The sequence below is a fragment of the Trachypithecus francoisi genome, unplaced genomic scaffold (genome assembly GCF_009764315.1).
Source record: "Trachypithecus francoisi isolate TF-2019V2 unplaced genomic scaffold, Tfra_2.0 Contig00294, whole genome shotgun sequence".
Taxonomy (NCBI): domain Eukaryota; kingdom Metazoa; phylum Chordata; class Mammalia; order Primates; family Cercopithecidae; genus Trachypithecus; species Trachypithecus francoisi.
In genome coordinates this window covers 69,322-86,378 of record NW_022680550.1, presented here as the reverse complement: position 1 = coordinate 86,378, position 17,057 = coordinate 69,322, and the positions used below count along the sequence as shown (strand labels likewise).

The 17,057-nt window shown below is 39.2% G+C and overlaps 1 protein-coding gene across 2 annotated transcripts in view; it reads right to left on the bottom strand.

Annotated features, from left to right (window-relative positions):
* LOC117083145 (junction-mediating and -regulatory protein) overlaps positions 1–17,057 on the bottom strand; it is an 88,220-nt gene that overhangs the window by 31,417 nt on the left and 39,746 nt on the right. For both annotated transcript variants that reach the window (XR_004436971.1, XM_033210474.1), the window contains exons 2-4: positions 16,141–16,314; positions 4,670–4,820; positions 3,349–3,518 (exon numbers count right to left, since the gene is read on the bottom strand). Coding sequence is in view for 1 of the 2 variants with exons in the window: in XM_033210474.1 (XP_033066365.1) it covers positions 3,349–3,518; positions 4,670–4,820; positions 16,141–16,314 (495 nt within the window). In the remaining variant the exon portion in view is untranslated. The remainder of the gene's footprint in view (positions 1–3,348; positions 3,519–4,669; positions 4,821–16,140; positions 16,315–17,057) is intronic.

Below are 17,057 nucleotides of genomic sequence, written 5' to 3'. Positions count from 1 at the left end.
TGTATACCTATTTTGACTGGTGGCACTTTTTGCAAACTATGCAAATGAATTATGCCCTTGTTGTGCCTTTCACCCTACCGTGCTAGAAAATTCCAAAGACATTCGAGGACTATTAAAAAAGCTACCTGTGGACTGAATCATTCATTTGAAAAATACTAAGCATCCACCACTGTTTGAGTTACAGAAAATATGCAGTCAAGAAATGAAATGAGGGTTTGAAAATAAGTCACAGCCAGGCATAGTGGCATGTGCCTGTAATCCTAGTGACTTAGGAGGCTGAGACAGTAGGGGCTCTGAGCCCCAGGAGTTTGAGCTTGCGGTGAGCTATGATTGTGCCACTGCACTCCAGCTTTGGGGACAGGGCAAGGCTCTATCTTCTTTTTAAAGGGTCATAAAATCCTTGGACAGCATAAGGGGAATGACATTAAGGGCAAGTTTTCAATTAAACCTAGCCGTATTATGTAGAAAGAACGAACATAAGACAAGCCCAAGTATAAATACAGGTTTCACCAGTAACAAATGCACAAATAAGGGTAACACAAGTTGACAGAATTATTTGAATTCCACATGTCAGAAATCCTGGAAAACTGAAAATTCCCATAATTTAATGCCAAACCAAATCTCACAATCCATTTGTGGAAAAACATGATGTGAATTTTTCATAAACTATTTTTAATCCTTATTCCATTTAATGTGACCATGTGTTTCATTAGTGGATTAATAACACTTGTCTGAAGTTATATGCTCTATCTTACCTTTCTAAAATCTAAAAAAAACCCTAGGATTCTGAAATATATCTGTCTTCAGGGAATTCAGATAATGGTTTTGGGCTTATAGCATAAAAGGTTATGTTTGAGAATTTAACAAGATAATATACATAAAGCACTAAGGACAGGGACTAAAACATTTTAAACTTTTCTCTAACTGCTGCCAAAACAGAATTTATATGGTGAAAACAGAATTTAATATAAACTAAGGCCTTTACAGTGGAACCTACCTTTTTGTATTTAGACTCTTTGAAACACATAGTGTGCACCTATGGAATAATCTACTTATTGACAAATAAAATGAAAACTAAAAACCGATCTCCTTGCCTAGACAAAGACCTCAAAAACCCCACCTCAGCTCAGACTCAGGCTGTGTCTACCACATCACAGCTTCTTACTATTAGAACTTTCTGGCAAGGCCCATACAAAATGCCACATCACCTAGTCAACTGCACGCTTTGTGAACCCTGAAATGTTGGTTGAGGCAAGTGAACATCTTAAGCATGGAAATTATGTATCTTTTTCTTCTCTGTATTACTGAACCCTGAAATGTTGGTTGAGGCAAGTAAACATCTTAGGCATGGAAATTATGTATCTTTTTCTTCTCTGTATTCCCTTCTGTGATACTGGCACAAAACATAACATAGAATTAAAGTAATAATCACTAATATTTATCCAGGTCTTACTCTATGTCAAGTGCTACAGCAAATGCTTTATATGCATTAACTCATGAAATCGTAACACCCCTAGAAGGTATACAATATTCACATTTCATAGGTTAAGGAACTCACTGAAGCTTTCATAAGGAGTTAAGTTTGCAGAACTGAGATCTACAGAGGTGCTCTGTTCAGTAAGGTAGCCACAAGCCACATGTGGTTAAATTTAATTTAAAATGCTGTTCCTCCGTTGCATAAGCCTCATTTCAAAAGCTCATTAGCCACATATTGCTGAAAACTACCCTACTGGAGAGAGTAAACATAGAACATTTCCACGATTACAGGGCGTTCTGCTGGACAGTACTGTCCAAATCCTAAGCTCAAATCCACCATGGTATATAATCAATGCTCAATAAATACCTGATGAATTAAAACTGAAAGAGGGGAATATAACCTTAATCATAATTTAGCTATATGCTTGTAGGAGAAAGACAAAAATAAGTAGCTAATCTTTAAGACTATTATGTATTCAGCTCAATATTCTAGCAGATCATGTATGTTCACAGAAATTATCAAGGAATTATAAATAGATAGGGAATTGTTAAAATCCTCTGCCAGGGAAAGAAAGCACACTGATATCAGACCTCATCTCTACAAAAAATAAGTAAATAAATAAAAATTTGCAAGGTGTGGGGGGGGTGCATGCCTGCTACTTGGGAACCTGAAGTAGGAGGACTGCTTGAGCCCCAAGAGATCAGGGCTGCAGTGAGTTGTGATCGCACTCCAGCCTGGGTGACAGAACAAGACACTGTTTCAACAACAACAACAAAGATGAAGATAAAGGTGGTACTCTTTTTCAAGCAAAAAGAGGGACTTAAGTTTAAAAGTTCTAGAATTTAAGACAACTCCAGAGAGCTAGTAACATGAGAGGAACAAGCTAATTAGAAAAGGATATTACAGTAGAAATGCCTCAGGGGAACATGAGATGGGGATGAAATCCATGCACAGAGATTCTGAATATAAAGTGTGAACAATTTCCCGGATAAGCCAAGTTCCAATTTTACCTTCAAATAGCCAGTAAATAAAAATAAGGGGAAAATGAAATAATGATAAAAATCCATCAACAAAAAGATTTCTAGATTGCAGGTATGATACCTTATAGGTTACTTCATATACTATTTTTTAAACACATGTATATGAGCATAAGCACTTCAAAAATGTCAATGAGAATCATCTTGCTGTACAACCTAAGCCAAAAAAAAAAAAATACATATTTTACATAAAGCTGTATTCTTATAACTAAAGCAGAGATGATGATTTGTTTTTCTCTAGACACTAAAATGTGCTACTTTAATAAATATGTACTCAGTGTTTTCAAGCCAATAGGGACAACCCGCAAAGTAAGTATGAATATTTATACCCAAGTCAATAGTAAAAAAGGATAGACAACGACTGTAGGGGGTAGAGAGGAGGTGTGAGATCGGAGAGACCGGTGTGTTCCAGTAGGAATAAAATGGGAAGTTCCAAAATGTAGTGGTATGAAAGCATTATATAATAAATCCTAACAAAATGCCACTGCCTAAGAAATTTTACTAAATTTCTCTGGTCAGTGAAACTTTTTAAATAATTGCTGGAAAGCTTTATGTTTTTACAGTACAAAAAACTACAGAAACTAAGAAATTCTGATGCTGGCCCCTCTGATCAACAGTACAGTGCTGCCAACCATCACACTGGGATGCTGTGAAATATGATACGTCTAACTCTTCTAATGACAACTTAAGTCACAGGACCTATTCTAAGTGTTTTCATCTCATGGAGATGGCATAAAAGTACTGCCTATGGAATAAAAAAAAAGTCTTGTACAAAGATTAAAATGACAAATTGTTAACTTTTTCTGATTTTATTTTTCTGATGATTTTTGTTACCTCTTCCTTTAGTGCATGTTTCCGCTGTTCCAAGCATATCTCTTTAGCTCTCATCATCTGCAAAGTTTCCTTAGAAACTGCATACTGGAGTTTTTCCATCCGTTCAGCAGCCGCTGCCCATGATGCTTTACCAAATTTCTTCTGATCAGCTCGCATTCGATCGTACACAGCTATTAATAATTTTTAAAAGAGAAATTAAGACAACAACTTAATACTGAAGCATTTGAAAAAGTTTCACTGACCAAAGAAAAACAAATCCTGCTGTCATGATAAACTGCTTATAACTTTTTTTTTTCTTTTTTGAGATGGAGTCTCACTCTGTTGCCCAGGCTGGAGTGCAATGGCGTGATCTCGGCTCACTGCAATCTCTGCCTCCCGGGTTCAAGCAATTCTCTGCCTCAGCCTTCTGAGTAGCTGGGATTATAGGCATCCGCCACTATGTCCGGCTAATTTTTGCATTTTTAGTAGAGATGGGGTTTCACCATCTTGGCCAGGCTGGTCCTGAACTCTTGACCTCGTGATCCACCGCCTCAGCCTCCCAACGTGCTGGGATTATAGGCATGAGCCACGGTGCCCAGCCAACATTTCTAAAATATAATTTGAAAGTATCTTAGATTCTAATGTCTTTGATTTGTCCTCAGAAATAACATTCTGCAGTTAAAACACTTGTAAAATTAGCTTTCAGAAACTTTAAAAATACTCTCACATGTCCAGTGTTATTCACTTTCAAAGTTTCGAGGAAAACATTAATTCTGTGAGGTTTTATGCTTTTTTCCTCAGTATCTTAGTAGAAACATATTTACTATTCATATTTAAATTATATATATTTAAATATATATATCTATGAAAAGACTGATAAGACGTGCCTTAATTTGCTAATAGTGGTTTTCTGTAACTGCTGGGATTATGAGTGATCTTTACATACTTTCCTTTTTTTTTTTTTTTTTTAGACGGAGTTTCACTCTTGTTTGCCCAGGCTGGAGTGCAATGGCACAATCATGGTTCACCACAACCTCTGCCTCCCAGGTTCAAGCAATTCTCCTGCCTCAGCCTCCCTAGTAGCTGGGATTATAGGCATGTGCCACCACGCCTGGCCAATTTTGTGTTTTTAGTAGAGACGGGGTTTCTCCATGTTGGTCAGGCTGGTCTCGAACTCCCGACCTCAGGTGATCCGCCTGCCTCCACCTCCCAAAGTGCTGGGATTACAGGCGTGAGCCACCGCGCCTACCTACATACTTTTGTATGTAATTTTTCTGAACATAAAATACTTAACCACTCATTTTCAAAAATACCTGAAGGATAAATTTACTGAGAAACCTACCTTTTTGAGCTTTAGCTGTTATTTCAAAATACTTGACAGTAAGATCTTGAATAGACAGTACAGCCATGTGAGCTTTCCGCTGCCAGTCAGCATCTTCTTTTTGTAGACTCTCAATTCTTCGAGGTCCCAGATAATCGTTCTCCATGGAAATCTTCAGAGAGAAAAAGAAAAAATTAAGTTCGCATCTTCTACTCATTCCTCAAACATTTAAAGTTTATATACCAGAAAGAATACATGTTCTTCCCTGCTCCAGAGGAGAAGCTATTAGTTTACAAAACAAGTGAATTAACAATAATACTGAACCTATTTGACACAGAAACTATTCCCCATTCTGCCCTTTCTTCCATCCCCCTCTCACTCCATACATAGGCAAAGGATATATACCAATATGTTAAGACTGATTGTTTTTAGGTGTCTCGATGAGGAATTTATTTCCTCCTCTATGATAAACTATCTTTTTTGGTTAAGACTTATTTATTCCCCCCCCAAAATTATTTAAATTGTTTATTTCCTTAACAGCCACTATATAAAACAATAGAAAACATTGACAATATAAAAACCAGCCTATATGCATACTGAAAAGGCTTTAGATAACGATAACAGAGGAAGGCCAGGCACAGTGGCTCAGATAGCTGAAAATCAAAGGATAGACAGGAATGAACCGGGTGAATGCTAAAACAAAATTTAAAGAAGTGATAATATTAAAAGTATATTTCAAAACACTACATATGTATGTTTTAACATGGAAGAAAGGTACAATCAAGAACTGCAATGGATCACTTATACATACAATCTTGCTTTACCACATATAGAGAAATGGCTATCAGCAAGTTATATATGAAGCCAATGACAACTTTATTAGGATAAATTAAAAAACAACAACAACAAAAAAACAGGCAAAATGTTAATCCACCCATGACACACTTAAAAAAACACTGACCAAGTATCCTTAAGTCACAAAAAAGCTAGTAATGAATTTTGAAGGTAGAAATAAGACAACCCATATTCTCCCTGTTTTTTTTTTTTTTTTTTTTTGAGATGGAGTCTCGCTCTGTCGCCCGGGCTGGAGTGCAGTGGCCAGATCTCAGCTCACTGCAAGCTCTGCCTCCCAGGTTTACGCCATTCTCCTGCCTCAGCCTCCCGAGTAACTGGGACTACAGGCACCCGCCACATCGCCTGGCTAGTTTTTTTGTATTCTTTTAGTAGAGACAGGGTTTCACCGTTTTAGCCAGGATGGTCTCGATCTCCTGACCTCGTGATCCACCCGTCTCGGCTTCCCAAAGTGCTGGGATTACAGGCTTGAGTCACCGCGCCCGGCCTTGTTTTTTTTTTTTTTTTTTGAGACAGAGTCTCGCTTTGTTGTCCAGGTTGGAGTACAGCAGTGCGATCTTGGCTTGCTGCAACCTCCGCTTCCCAGGTTCAAGTGATTCTCCTGCCTCAGCTTCCTGAATAGCTGGGATTACAGATGCCCGCCACCACACTCAGCTAATTTTTGTATTTTTAGTATAGACTGGGTTTTGTCATGTTGGCCAGGCTGATCTCGAACTCCCGACCTCAAATGATCCACCTACCACAGCCTCCCAAAGTGCTAGAATTACAGGCGTAAGCCACCACACCCGGCCTACAACCCATACATAGTCTCTAAACAATGCTGTGAAAGGAAAATAAAATCTCAGGACCCCAAACTTACTGTATCAAAGGGCAAGATAAGCTTGGGAGCCGAGACATGCAAAAACTGCTTTCCTTTTGCTCCCAGACAGACAGGGAGGATTGCTTGCAACCAGGAGTTGGAGACTAGCATGGGTACCGTAGCAAGACCCCATCTCAACTAAAATTAAAAATTAAAAAAAAAAAAAAAAAAAGAATTAGAATATGAAAAAAAGTCATGAGTGAGCATGCCTAAGACATCAAGGGGAGCATCAGGTGTAGATCTGGGTGCAAAGTCTCGGCAGACTTTTTAAAGGGAATAATGAGTAATATCTGGGAATAATGAGAATTTTATATTAACAGAATTTTAGCCAGATGGTTAAGTGTGTCTCTGGGTAAAACACCTTTGAGAAAAATAAATGGTACTGTGGGGAAAGAATATCAGTTGTGTAGATGAGGACAAACTTCGTTGAGGCTGATAAATTGCAGATGGCTTTGAAGAAGGGGTGGCATTTTGACAGGCACATAAGGAGAGAAAAACCACTGAAACGGCATGCCAGAGGCGAGGAGCAATCTGAGCTAAAGCCTAAAAATTTCTGTGCCTGCTAATGGATGGAAAGCAGTCCAGCCTGCTTGCTTTCAGGAGAGAAAAATGAAAGTAATGAGAGATATTAGGAAAGCAGGTTGTTATCATATGAGGTTGTCTTAAAAGGCATTTAAAATGTCAGGCTAAGGATTGTGTATTTAATTTGACAGGAAACCACTGTGGGATTCTACCCACTAAGTGACATATTTAGACTTCATCTTAGATTTACGGATTCTAGTGGAGTTGTTTGCTATAACAAAATCAGCATGTGTGCTTTCTTTTATTGCAATTACCTCTGAATTGAAAACATACAGGTTTAAAAGCATAGAATTAGGATTTACAAGTATGGGATAGAAATTTAATAATGCTACAAGTCAAAACTTAAATCCCTTACTCAGGATATTATAATAGAAGTTCTTTTCAACGACATGATTACACTTTATTTAACAATACAAATGGAAATTAGAGAAGTTATACCTTCTTTGAAAAGTCTAAATCCTTGGACAATTATGTGAAGATAACATAGTTTGCCACCTTAATATATTCAAATATACGGAATATGAAATACTCGAATGCCCAGTATGCTTTTCTTTTAAGCTGCTGTTTAACTAAGTTTTTCTTTTCTTTAGAGATGGGGGTCTCACTATGTTGCCCCGGCTGGAGTGCAGGGGCTAGTCACAGGCACAATCATTAGCGCACTGCAGCCTCAAACTCTCAGCCTCAAGTGTTCTCCTGCCTCAGTCTCCCAGCAAGCTGAGAGTACAAGTGCACACCACCATACCCAGCCTTTAACTGACTTTTAAAACTCAGCAGCTACAACATCTGTCCAAAGGTTAAAGATCTGTAATTAGTCGATTGTACCTAAAACCTTAAGCTAGTTCTCCTTAACTTTCAAAGTCTGAAGATGTGTGTACATTCCTGTCTATTCATCTCCAAGTTCATCCTTCTGTCTTGTGATGCTAGGTTTGAGAGTGCAAATCACATTCAGCCTTTGCCAATAGGAGAGTTTGGAAGAAGGAGGAGATATGCTTCTATCTGCATCCCTTGACTTCAGCAGGTTGTTGTTCCTGTCAGCATCACCCCAGCCTTATTTCACCCCAGCCTCAGCAGTTCCTTTCTGAAGCAATAACAGAATCTAATTTGCAGTTTTTTCAACCCTAGGCTCATAGTACAACACCAAGACAAACCAATCCCTCAGTACTGAATCCTCTGAGAACTAGGTCTCTCCATTAAGCACCAGGCAAGCAATGCCCTGTTTTTCAGGTCAGCTCCACGGGGTTCCTCCTCTATGCTTCAGTTTTAATAATTCCAACCCCTTCTCTTTGTTTCTCCAACCCAAGGAGTGGTAGCTGTTTTTACAGCTGCTTCCTCTGAGGTACCTTAGAGTTACTTTCTTGCCTTCTCAATTATCTGGTTAACAACTTTATATCTAGTTAGCAAATTCTTTTTTTGTTTGTTTGTTTTGAGACGGAGTCTAGCTCTGTCGCCCAGGCTGTAGTGCAGTGGCCGGATCTCAGCTCACTGCAAGCTCCGCCTCCTGGGTTTACGCCATTCTCTCGCCTCAGCCTCCCGAGTAGCTAGGACTACAGGCGCCCGCCATCTCGCCCAGCTAATTTTTTGTATTTTTTTAGTAGAGACGGGGTTTCACCGTGTTAGCCAGGATGGTCTCGATCTTCTGACCTCGTGATCCTCCCGTCTCGGCCTCCCAAAGTGCTGGGATTACAGGCTTGAGCCACCGCGCCCGGCCTAGTTAGCAAATTCTTTATATTAGATTCTCTCTGTTGAAATAACTAGTTTTTCTGATTAGCTTTCAACAGACACAACTATGGAACAGAAATTTAATAGTGTTCAGAATTCAAAAATCTTAATACAAAAATCATTCTTACTTGCATGGTTAAGCCCATGTACCATTTATTGATAGAGAAGAAAGAAAAAAAAGTGTAAAAACTTGCATTATGGCTTCTTTTTTTTTTTAGATGGAGTCTTGCTCTGTTGCCCATGTTGGAGTACAGTGGCGCAATCTCGGCTCACCGCAACCTCCACATCCCAGTCTCAAGCAATTCTCCTGCCTCAGCTTCCCAAGTAGTTGGGATTATAGGAGCACGCCACCACACCCGGCTAATTTATTATTTTTATTTTTATTTTTAGTAGAGATGGGGTTTCACGATGTTGGCCAGACTGGTCTTGAACTCCTGACCTCAGGCCCACCTCGGCTTCCCAAAGTGCTGGGATTACAGTCATGAGCCACTGCGCCCAGCCTATTATGGCTTTTTGAAGAGGAAAAAAAATTTTCTTAAAAACCTGTGACAAGTTATTTGAAAGTGACTTGTACTTTGTTGTTGGATTAATGTCTTTACCTTTATAATATGAGTACAGCTACAAACACAAAGAACATAAACATGCTTTCTATGCTTTTAAATGCTATCTTTTGACTGACTTTTCATAGCTTTAATGTTGCAGCCAATTGGTAAGGAACTTGTTTAATAGTTTATTGTACCTAAGACATTAAACAAGGGTACTAAGTACTTTTCCTAACTTGGCAAATTTGAAGATGTGCAGCACTGGGTAGCTGGATCATGTGCTAAAAACAATGACACCTCTGTTTTCAATTTCAGTGCTAGAAAGAAAACAGTGCCTGTTTTTAACATGGAAAAAGAGCGTGTGTCAGCTACGATAGTGAAACTAGTTTATAAATACAAATTTCCTGGCATGGGATTATTATGAAGCATAGTACTTGGATACTGGCTTTTACGTAAGAAACATAGTAGGGGGAAAATCCACCTTAGATTCTTTGGTAAAACAAATGCCAAGATAAATCTGTGAACGTACCATCACAAAGATGGGGGGAGAAAACTGAATATACTAATGTAACAGCACCCAAAATGCAAATTTTCCGGACCCTGGAGTTGCCTGAAGATAACTCTTGAATGATCTAACAACATGATTAGCTTAGTATCTATTCATGGGTTTTTATATTCAGAGCAAATATTAAGAGATTCTTATAGCCAAGACAAGTGTGAAACACTATGCTTTAAAAAAAAAAAAATTAAAGAAATTGAAACTCAAGTGAACTAAAGGAAAATATAGCTCAGGTGAGATATGAGTATCTTAATGTACAATGGTGGCACCACCTAGTTCACAGTGTGCATGCAGTGGATGCATACAGTGGTAAAAACTGCACCCTGCACAATAAATAGCACCTGACCAAGGGGGCAGAGTAGATACTGAAATGCAGCCCATGTTTTGCAGGCCATGTGCATTTCTACACTTGATGAAAAAGGGCTCTTTCCTAATTTGTCTGATGGGCGAGTGGCAGTGGGCGGGTGGGGGTGGGGGAAGGGAGGGGGTGCAGTTTTCTATTTCACAGAAAGGCACCTACAGACTTGCCCTGGGGGCTAGGATAAGAATGAAATGCACATTCAAGAATTCACTAGGAGACAACTGGCAAAATGAGGTGACTCACTACAAGAGAAAAAAATGCAAGTGCCTTCCAGTTTCTAGCTTATTTACTTTCAGGAAGTGTTTAAAAATAAATTGGACAATCTGTTTGAAGTGCTTATGGTTGATCAAGATGATGGGTACAGGCCAACTGGCTCTGACCCACTAAAGACACTGGATTTAAAAATCTAAAGGTTCATCTAGTTCAACTTCATTTTACTTTCATTTGAAAGTAACTTGTACCTTGTTGTTGGATTAGTTTAATCTTTACCTTCACAATGTATTTATAGCTACAAATACAAAGAACACAAACATGCTTTCTGTGCTTTTTAATGCTATTTTTTAACTGACTTTTGAAGTTTCATAGATTTAATACTGCAGTCAATTGGTAAGACCCAGAAAAACTCACACCCAGAAAAATTGTAACCTTCAGTTCAGTATGCTAAATCCCTAAGTTGTTTCAAGTCCTATTTTATTAGGCTAGTGGTTCTCAAACTTAAGTGTGTATCATAATCACCTGGAAAGTCTGTCAGAACAAAGATTGCTGAGGTCCATTCCTAGAGTTTCAGTAGAGAAGATCTGAGGTGAAGCCCAAGAATCTGTATTTCTAACAGGGTTCCAGGTTATACTGATACTGCTAGTCAGGGGATCACATTTTTGAGACCCAATGTGGGAGACTTAGAATCTGTGAGCTCCCTAAAGGGGTGTCTATCTCAGAAAGACTTCCAGGCCTAAAATAATGCTGGGTAGGCAGGAGCTGCTTAATGCTTAACAGGTGAGATATTATGTTACTATCATAAACATTAAATGTAAAAACAAATATAAATACATTATACACTTGGGATGTCAAGTTCTCTTCCTTCCTATCATAGTTTAATACCTAGGTTAATGAAGCCCTTGGAAATCAAGCTCTTCATAAAGAGAAAAGGTCAATGATTTGGTTAACAACTTTATACCTAGTTAACAAATTCTTTATATTAAATTCTCCTTGTTGACGGCTGGGTGCAGTGGCTCACACCTGTAATCCCAACACTTTGGGACGCAGAGGCGGGTGGATCACCTGAGGTCAGGAGTTCGAGACCAGCCTGACCAACATGGAGAAACCCACTCTCTACTAAAAAATACAAAATTAACCAGGCATAGTGGCACATGCCTGTAATCCCAGTAACTCGGGGAGGCTGAGGCAGGAGAATTGCTCGAACCTGGGAAGCGGAGGTTGCGGTGAGATCGCACCCTTGCACTCCAGACTGGGCAACAAGAGTGAAACTCCATCTCAAAATAATAATAGTCATTATTATTATTCTCTGTTGAAATAACCGGTTTGATATTTTGATTAGAACCCAACAGACACAACTGTCCATAGATATAACATTCCAACCGTCTTTCCTCTTATCTCCTATAAATCCTTAGACTAAAAACATACCAAACAATTCACACCCTGTGGATAAAAGCAGGTTTTGCTACCAAACATGTGTGTTCAATCCCAACCATGCTACTTTCTGGCAACCATCAACGGTGCTGGATTGGTGTGAAGATTCAATTCAGTTAGTGCCAATACCACATTGCCTGGTTAAAACACAAGCACTAAGTATAAGCACTAAACCATTCCTCTTTGTACATCTCTTCATTGGGAATATTCTCCATTCCAATCTCCGACAGAGATTGTAACATACCCACTTCCTACTGAAAATTCTTGTTCATTCTTCAATAGTGAAGCACTAGATAGTCCCTCTTCTTACGTATCTTTAATCACCCCATTTTGTGTGCTTCTTATTTAAGTGTGTACAGTCTTCACATTTAACTTTTTTTTTAAAAAACCACCTTTATTGAGATGTAAGTTGCACACAAAAGGCAACATTTTGAGTGTAAACTGTGATCGATTTTGACAAATTTATACATTCATTTTTCCCACTAAAATCTAGATTTAAAGAGTCACTCCAAAGAAGTCTGTGGTGCCTGCTCCCTGTTAATTTCCCCTAAACCCAGGCAACAATTATTTAGCTTTCTCTCAGTACAGATCAAAATGATCATTTCTAGAATTTCTTATTTTTTTTCTTATTTTTATTTTTTGAGATGGTGTCTCACTCTGTCTCCCAAGTTGGAGTGCAGTGGCTTGATCTCGGCTCACTGCAAGCTCCGCCTCCCAGGTTCATGCCATTCTCCCACTTCAGTCCCCGGGGTAGATGGGACTATAGGAGCCGCCACCATGCCTGGCTAATTTTTTTGTAGTTTTAGTAGAGATGGGGTTTCACCGTGTTAGCCAGGATGGTCTCCATCTCCTGACCTCGTGATCTGCCCGCCTCAGCCTCCCAAAGTGCTGTGATTACAGGCGTGAGCCACCATGCGCGGCCTAGAATTTCAAATAAAGGTATCACAAAGTTTATGCTCTTTGTGTTAGGCGTCTTTTCCTCAGCATATTTCCTGTAAGCAATTTTAATATCGCTTAATTTATATACAACCAAGTGAATCCATTTGGAGTGGTCAACTCAATGAGTTTTGACAGCTGTATACAGCTCTGAAACAACATTAATCAAATACTGACCATTTCCATCAACTCCAAAAGATTCTTTGTGCCCCTTCTAAGTCCATCCCCCTTTACACATAATATATTCTTTTGTATTTGGCTTCTTTGACTTAGCATGATTTTAAGATTTACCCATGCTGTGTCTATCAGTTCACTCCTTTGCATTGCTGAAAATTATTCTATTGTAGTCACGTGCTGCGTAATGATGTTTCAGTCAACAATGAAACATATACAATGGGGGTTCGATAAAATTACATTGGAGCTGAAAAATCTGTTTGATTGGTCTAGTGACAGCTCGATGATCCTGATCCTGGGTAGGCCCTAGGTTAATGTGTGATTGTGTTTCACTTTTTAACAAAAAGGTTTTAAAGGTAAAAAAATAAAAATTATTTTCTTTTTTTTCTATTACTAAAGCAATTACTTTGCTAAATCAATTATAATTGCTTTTTTTTTTTTAGCTCCTCCAGATCTAAAAAATCTGAGTAGATTTTTTTAACTTAAAAGTAACAAGTAACCAGTAATGCAGTTAAAAAAAAAAAATCTTTGGAATCAGAAATGCCTGATTTGAGTACTGTATCAGTTCTACCACTTACAAATTAGCTGTGAACAAGTACATAATTATCCCAATATTAGTTTTCTTATCTATGAAGTAGGAAAATACAAATAATAAGAGTACCCAACTTGCAAGGTTGTGTGATAATTAAATTAGCGGATCTTTTTAAAAGCAATACAACACACTCAATCTAATGCAATGTACGAGCTGCTAACTAAATCTAGCTGTTGACTAACAAAAACTTAAATTTGCAGTTCACAAGTAGGATCAAGAATAAAATAATAGTCATGATTGACGGGGCATTTTCTCAATGTCTTAGAAAAAGAAATGCAGTGAAATACCATTTTTACCACCAGAAAAGACACAAATTTTCAAAATATGTTTTCTGTTCCTCTACACTCTACTTCCCAGGAAAAATGTAGCAGTTAAGTGATGCTAGTGGACAATACAGGCTGACAAGTAGGGTCAATCAATTTGCTAATATTAATACTCAATGCAAATCATGATATAATTATATAAAAGAATGCGTACAGGTTCCGAATAGTCACTGCTGTGCTATAGAGATTATGTCTGTTAAACAATGTAGCAGTCTAAAGTAGGTGAGTGTCCATATCATCCAGTTTATTCCTGGCCTTCTAGTCAAGTTCTTAGCAGACAACCATCTATAATTCATTTAAAGAAACAGGAATTTCCAGGCTGGGCAGTAGCTCATGCCTATAATCCCAGCACTTTGGGCAGCCAAGGTGGGCAGACTGCTTGAGCTCAAGAGTTCAAGACCAGCCTGGGCAACAGAGGGAGACCTCCACCTCTGCAAAAACTACGACAAAAAACAGCTGGGCGTGGTGGCATGCACCCATAGTCCCAGCTACTTGTGGGGCTGAGGTGGGAAGACTGCTTGAGCCCAGGACGTCGAGACTGCCGTGAGCTGACATCATGCCACTGTACTCCAGCCCGGGTGACAAAGACGCTATCTCAAAAAAAAAAAAAAAAAAGAAAGAAAGAAACAGGAATTTCTGGCGTCTAAAAATGATTTGTTCCATGTTGCCGTTTTAACCCAAATGCCAAGTTTACAATAAAACTGACCAAAACAAACCACCCCCCCACCCTGCAAAAAGATGACAGCACAGTATTTTTCAAAGGTACTGATAAAGGAATACGTCTGAGTCATGTGACTGTCCTACTCTCCACCCTGATACATTAGTAAAGAGAAAATAAGACACACAGACAACCTTATTTTCTCATACATTCTCAAATATACTCATCCCTGTCCCCATGCATAAGGTTCTCAAAGGAACTGCTAATTTTCTCAAATACTCAATCTTACATAATGATATTCCAATTTAACCTATTATGTAAAAAGACAATTTTAATGTTCTAGTCCAGCAACATTTATATGTGAATTACACATAACATTTAAGGTCAGCTATAAAATCAAACCCTTAAATGCTTGCCTCAAAAAATGCTTTTTCAGCCATGTTGTGGGGGAAAAAATTACTTTTATTTCTGAGACAGAGTCTTGCTCTGTCATCCAGGCTGGAGTGCAGTGGTGCAATCTCGGCTCACTGCAACCTCCACTTCCCAGGTTAAAGCGATTCTCCTGCCTCAGCCTCCCAAGTAGCTGGGACTACAAGCATGCACTACCACACCCAAATAATTTTTGTATTTTTAGTAGAGACGGGGTTTCACCATGTTGACTAGGCTGGTCTTGAACTCCTGACCTCAGGTGATCTGCCTGCCTCGGCCTTCCAAAGTGCTGGGATTATAGGCATGATCTGCAGCTGCTGAAAAAAATTTTTTGTAATGTACTTCTTCACATACTACTAAAAAATATCATGTATTTAAAGTTCTGTCATTAAAAACTTAAAACTTTCCTTACAAGTTCTTCTAAAAGAAATGTTCCCAAAACGAGATGGGTGTGGTGGCTCACACGCCTGTAGTCCCACAACTTTGGAAGACCGAGGTGGGCAGATCACTTGAGCCCAGGAGTTAGAGACCAGCCTGGGCAACATGGCGAGGTCCCATTTCAAAAAAAAATAAATGTTTCCAAAACTTCTTTTTTTCCCCTTGGAGACGAGGTATTGCCCAATCATGGCTCACTGCAGCTTCGACCTCCTGGGTTCAAGCAATCATCCGCCCACCTCAGCCTCCTGAGTAGCTGGGACTATAGGCATGCACCACCACATCCAGCTAGTTTGATTTTTTTTTTTTTTTTTTTTTCTGTAGAGACGGGTTCTCCCTATGTTGCCCAGGCTGGTCTCAAGCTCCGGAGCTCAACTGATCCCCTTGCCCCAGCATCCCAAAATGTTGAGACGATAGGTGTGAGGCACCACGCTCAGCCTGCCCAAAATTTCTGGTAATGAAGTCTAAGACTACAGAGTCTCCAAAACATTAAAGAGACATGACTAGAGAAGGAACGAAACTGCAGGAAAGGGAGAAAATAGGGATCCTCCCAATGTATTTATAACTTTGTGCTAACTTGAACACATTACTTTCTGGGCTATCCTCAACCCTGGCTACTCAGCAGAATTGCCTTTTGAGGTGCTTTAGAATGGATGCTCACGCTACAGCCCTAATCTACCAAATAAGAAACTTCACAGAAATAGGACCAGGTACCTTTATTTTTTTTTTTTTAAGTTCCTCTAGTGGATAACGCATGGCCTTTCAGGCTGAGAACTATGAAACAGGCAGGCTACTAGTTAGGATTAATTAAAAAAAAAAAATACCTTGATCTGCTGTCTTCGTAGCATGGCAAGTTCTCTCATGTCTCGGAATGGCTGTAGTAAATACTGATAGAGTTCAGTTGTAGCTTCTGCAAGGCTGCTGTAGGCTTCATCCTCCATCTGATACAAGTCCAGAAGCTCCACCATGCTCTCTGTATTCTTGTGCTTATCCAAGAGCTGTGGAACAAGACAGTTTCACAACAACTAAGAAAATCAATTCTAATAACCTATAAATACTTGCTCTGAATTCTCCCTATCATGTCAGGGCCTCGGAACCCTAAAACACAGAAGCAAGAGGGAATGAAAAGCATTGACTGCTTTTCATCACTATCTCCATACTTCAGGTGTCTCACTACTCAAGACCACTGCCTGAATATTTCTTTTGAGGCTCAAAGTATTGAGCTCAGCCTTAACTCTTCCAATTTTTTATTTTCCTTTTTTTGTTTTTTCAGACAGATTTTACTCCTGTCACCCAGGCTGGAGTACAATGGTGCGATCTCAGCTCACTGCAACCTCCACCTCCTGGGCTCAAGTGATTCTCCTGCATTAGCCTCCCAAGTAGCTGGGACTACAGGCACACACCACCACACCTGGCTAGTTTTTGTATTTTTTTTTTTTTCTTTTGTAGAGCCTGGGTGTCACCATGTTGCCCAGGCTGGTCTCAAACTCCTTGGCTCAAGAGATCCACCCACCTCGGCCTCCCAAAGTGCTGGGATTAAAGGTGTGAGCCACTGTACCCAGTCCCAAAATGTTTCTACTATTTAGTAGAATGAAAATCATCCGAATTTGGAACATTTCCAATAAATTTCTTTAATTTCTACCTGTCACCTCCTTCAAAATCATGTCAGGCACTGGCCTAGGAGCTGGACATACAAAAACATGGTCCTGGTCCTCAGAGCTTATAGTGTAGTGAATAAACA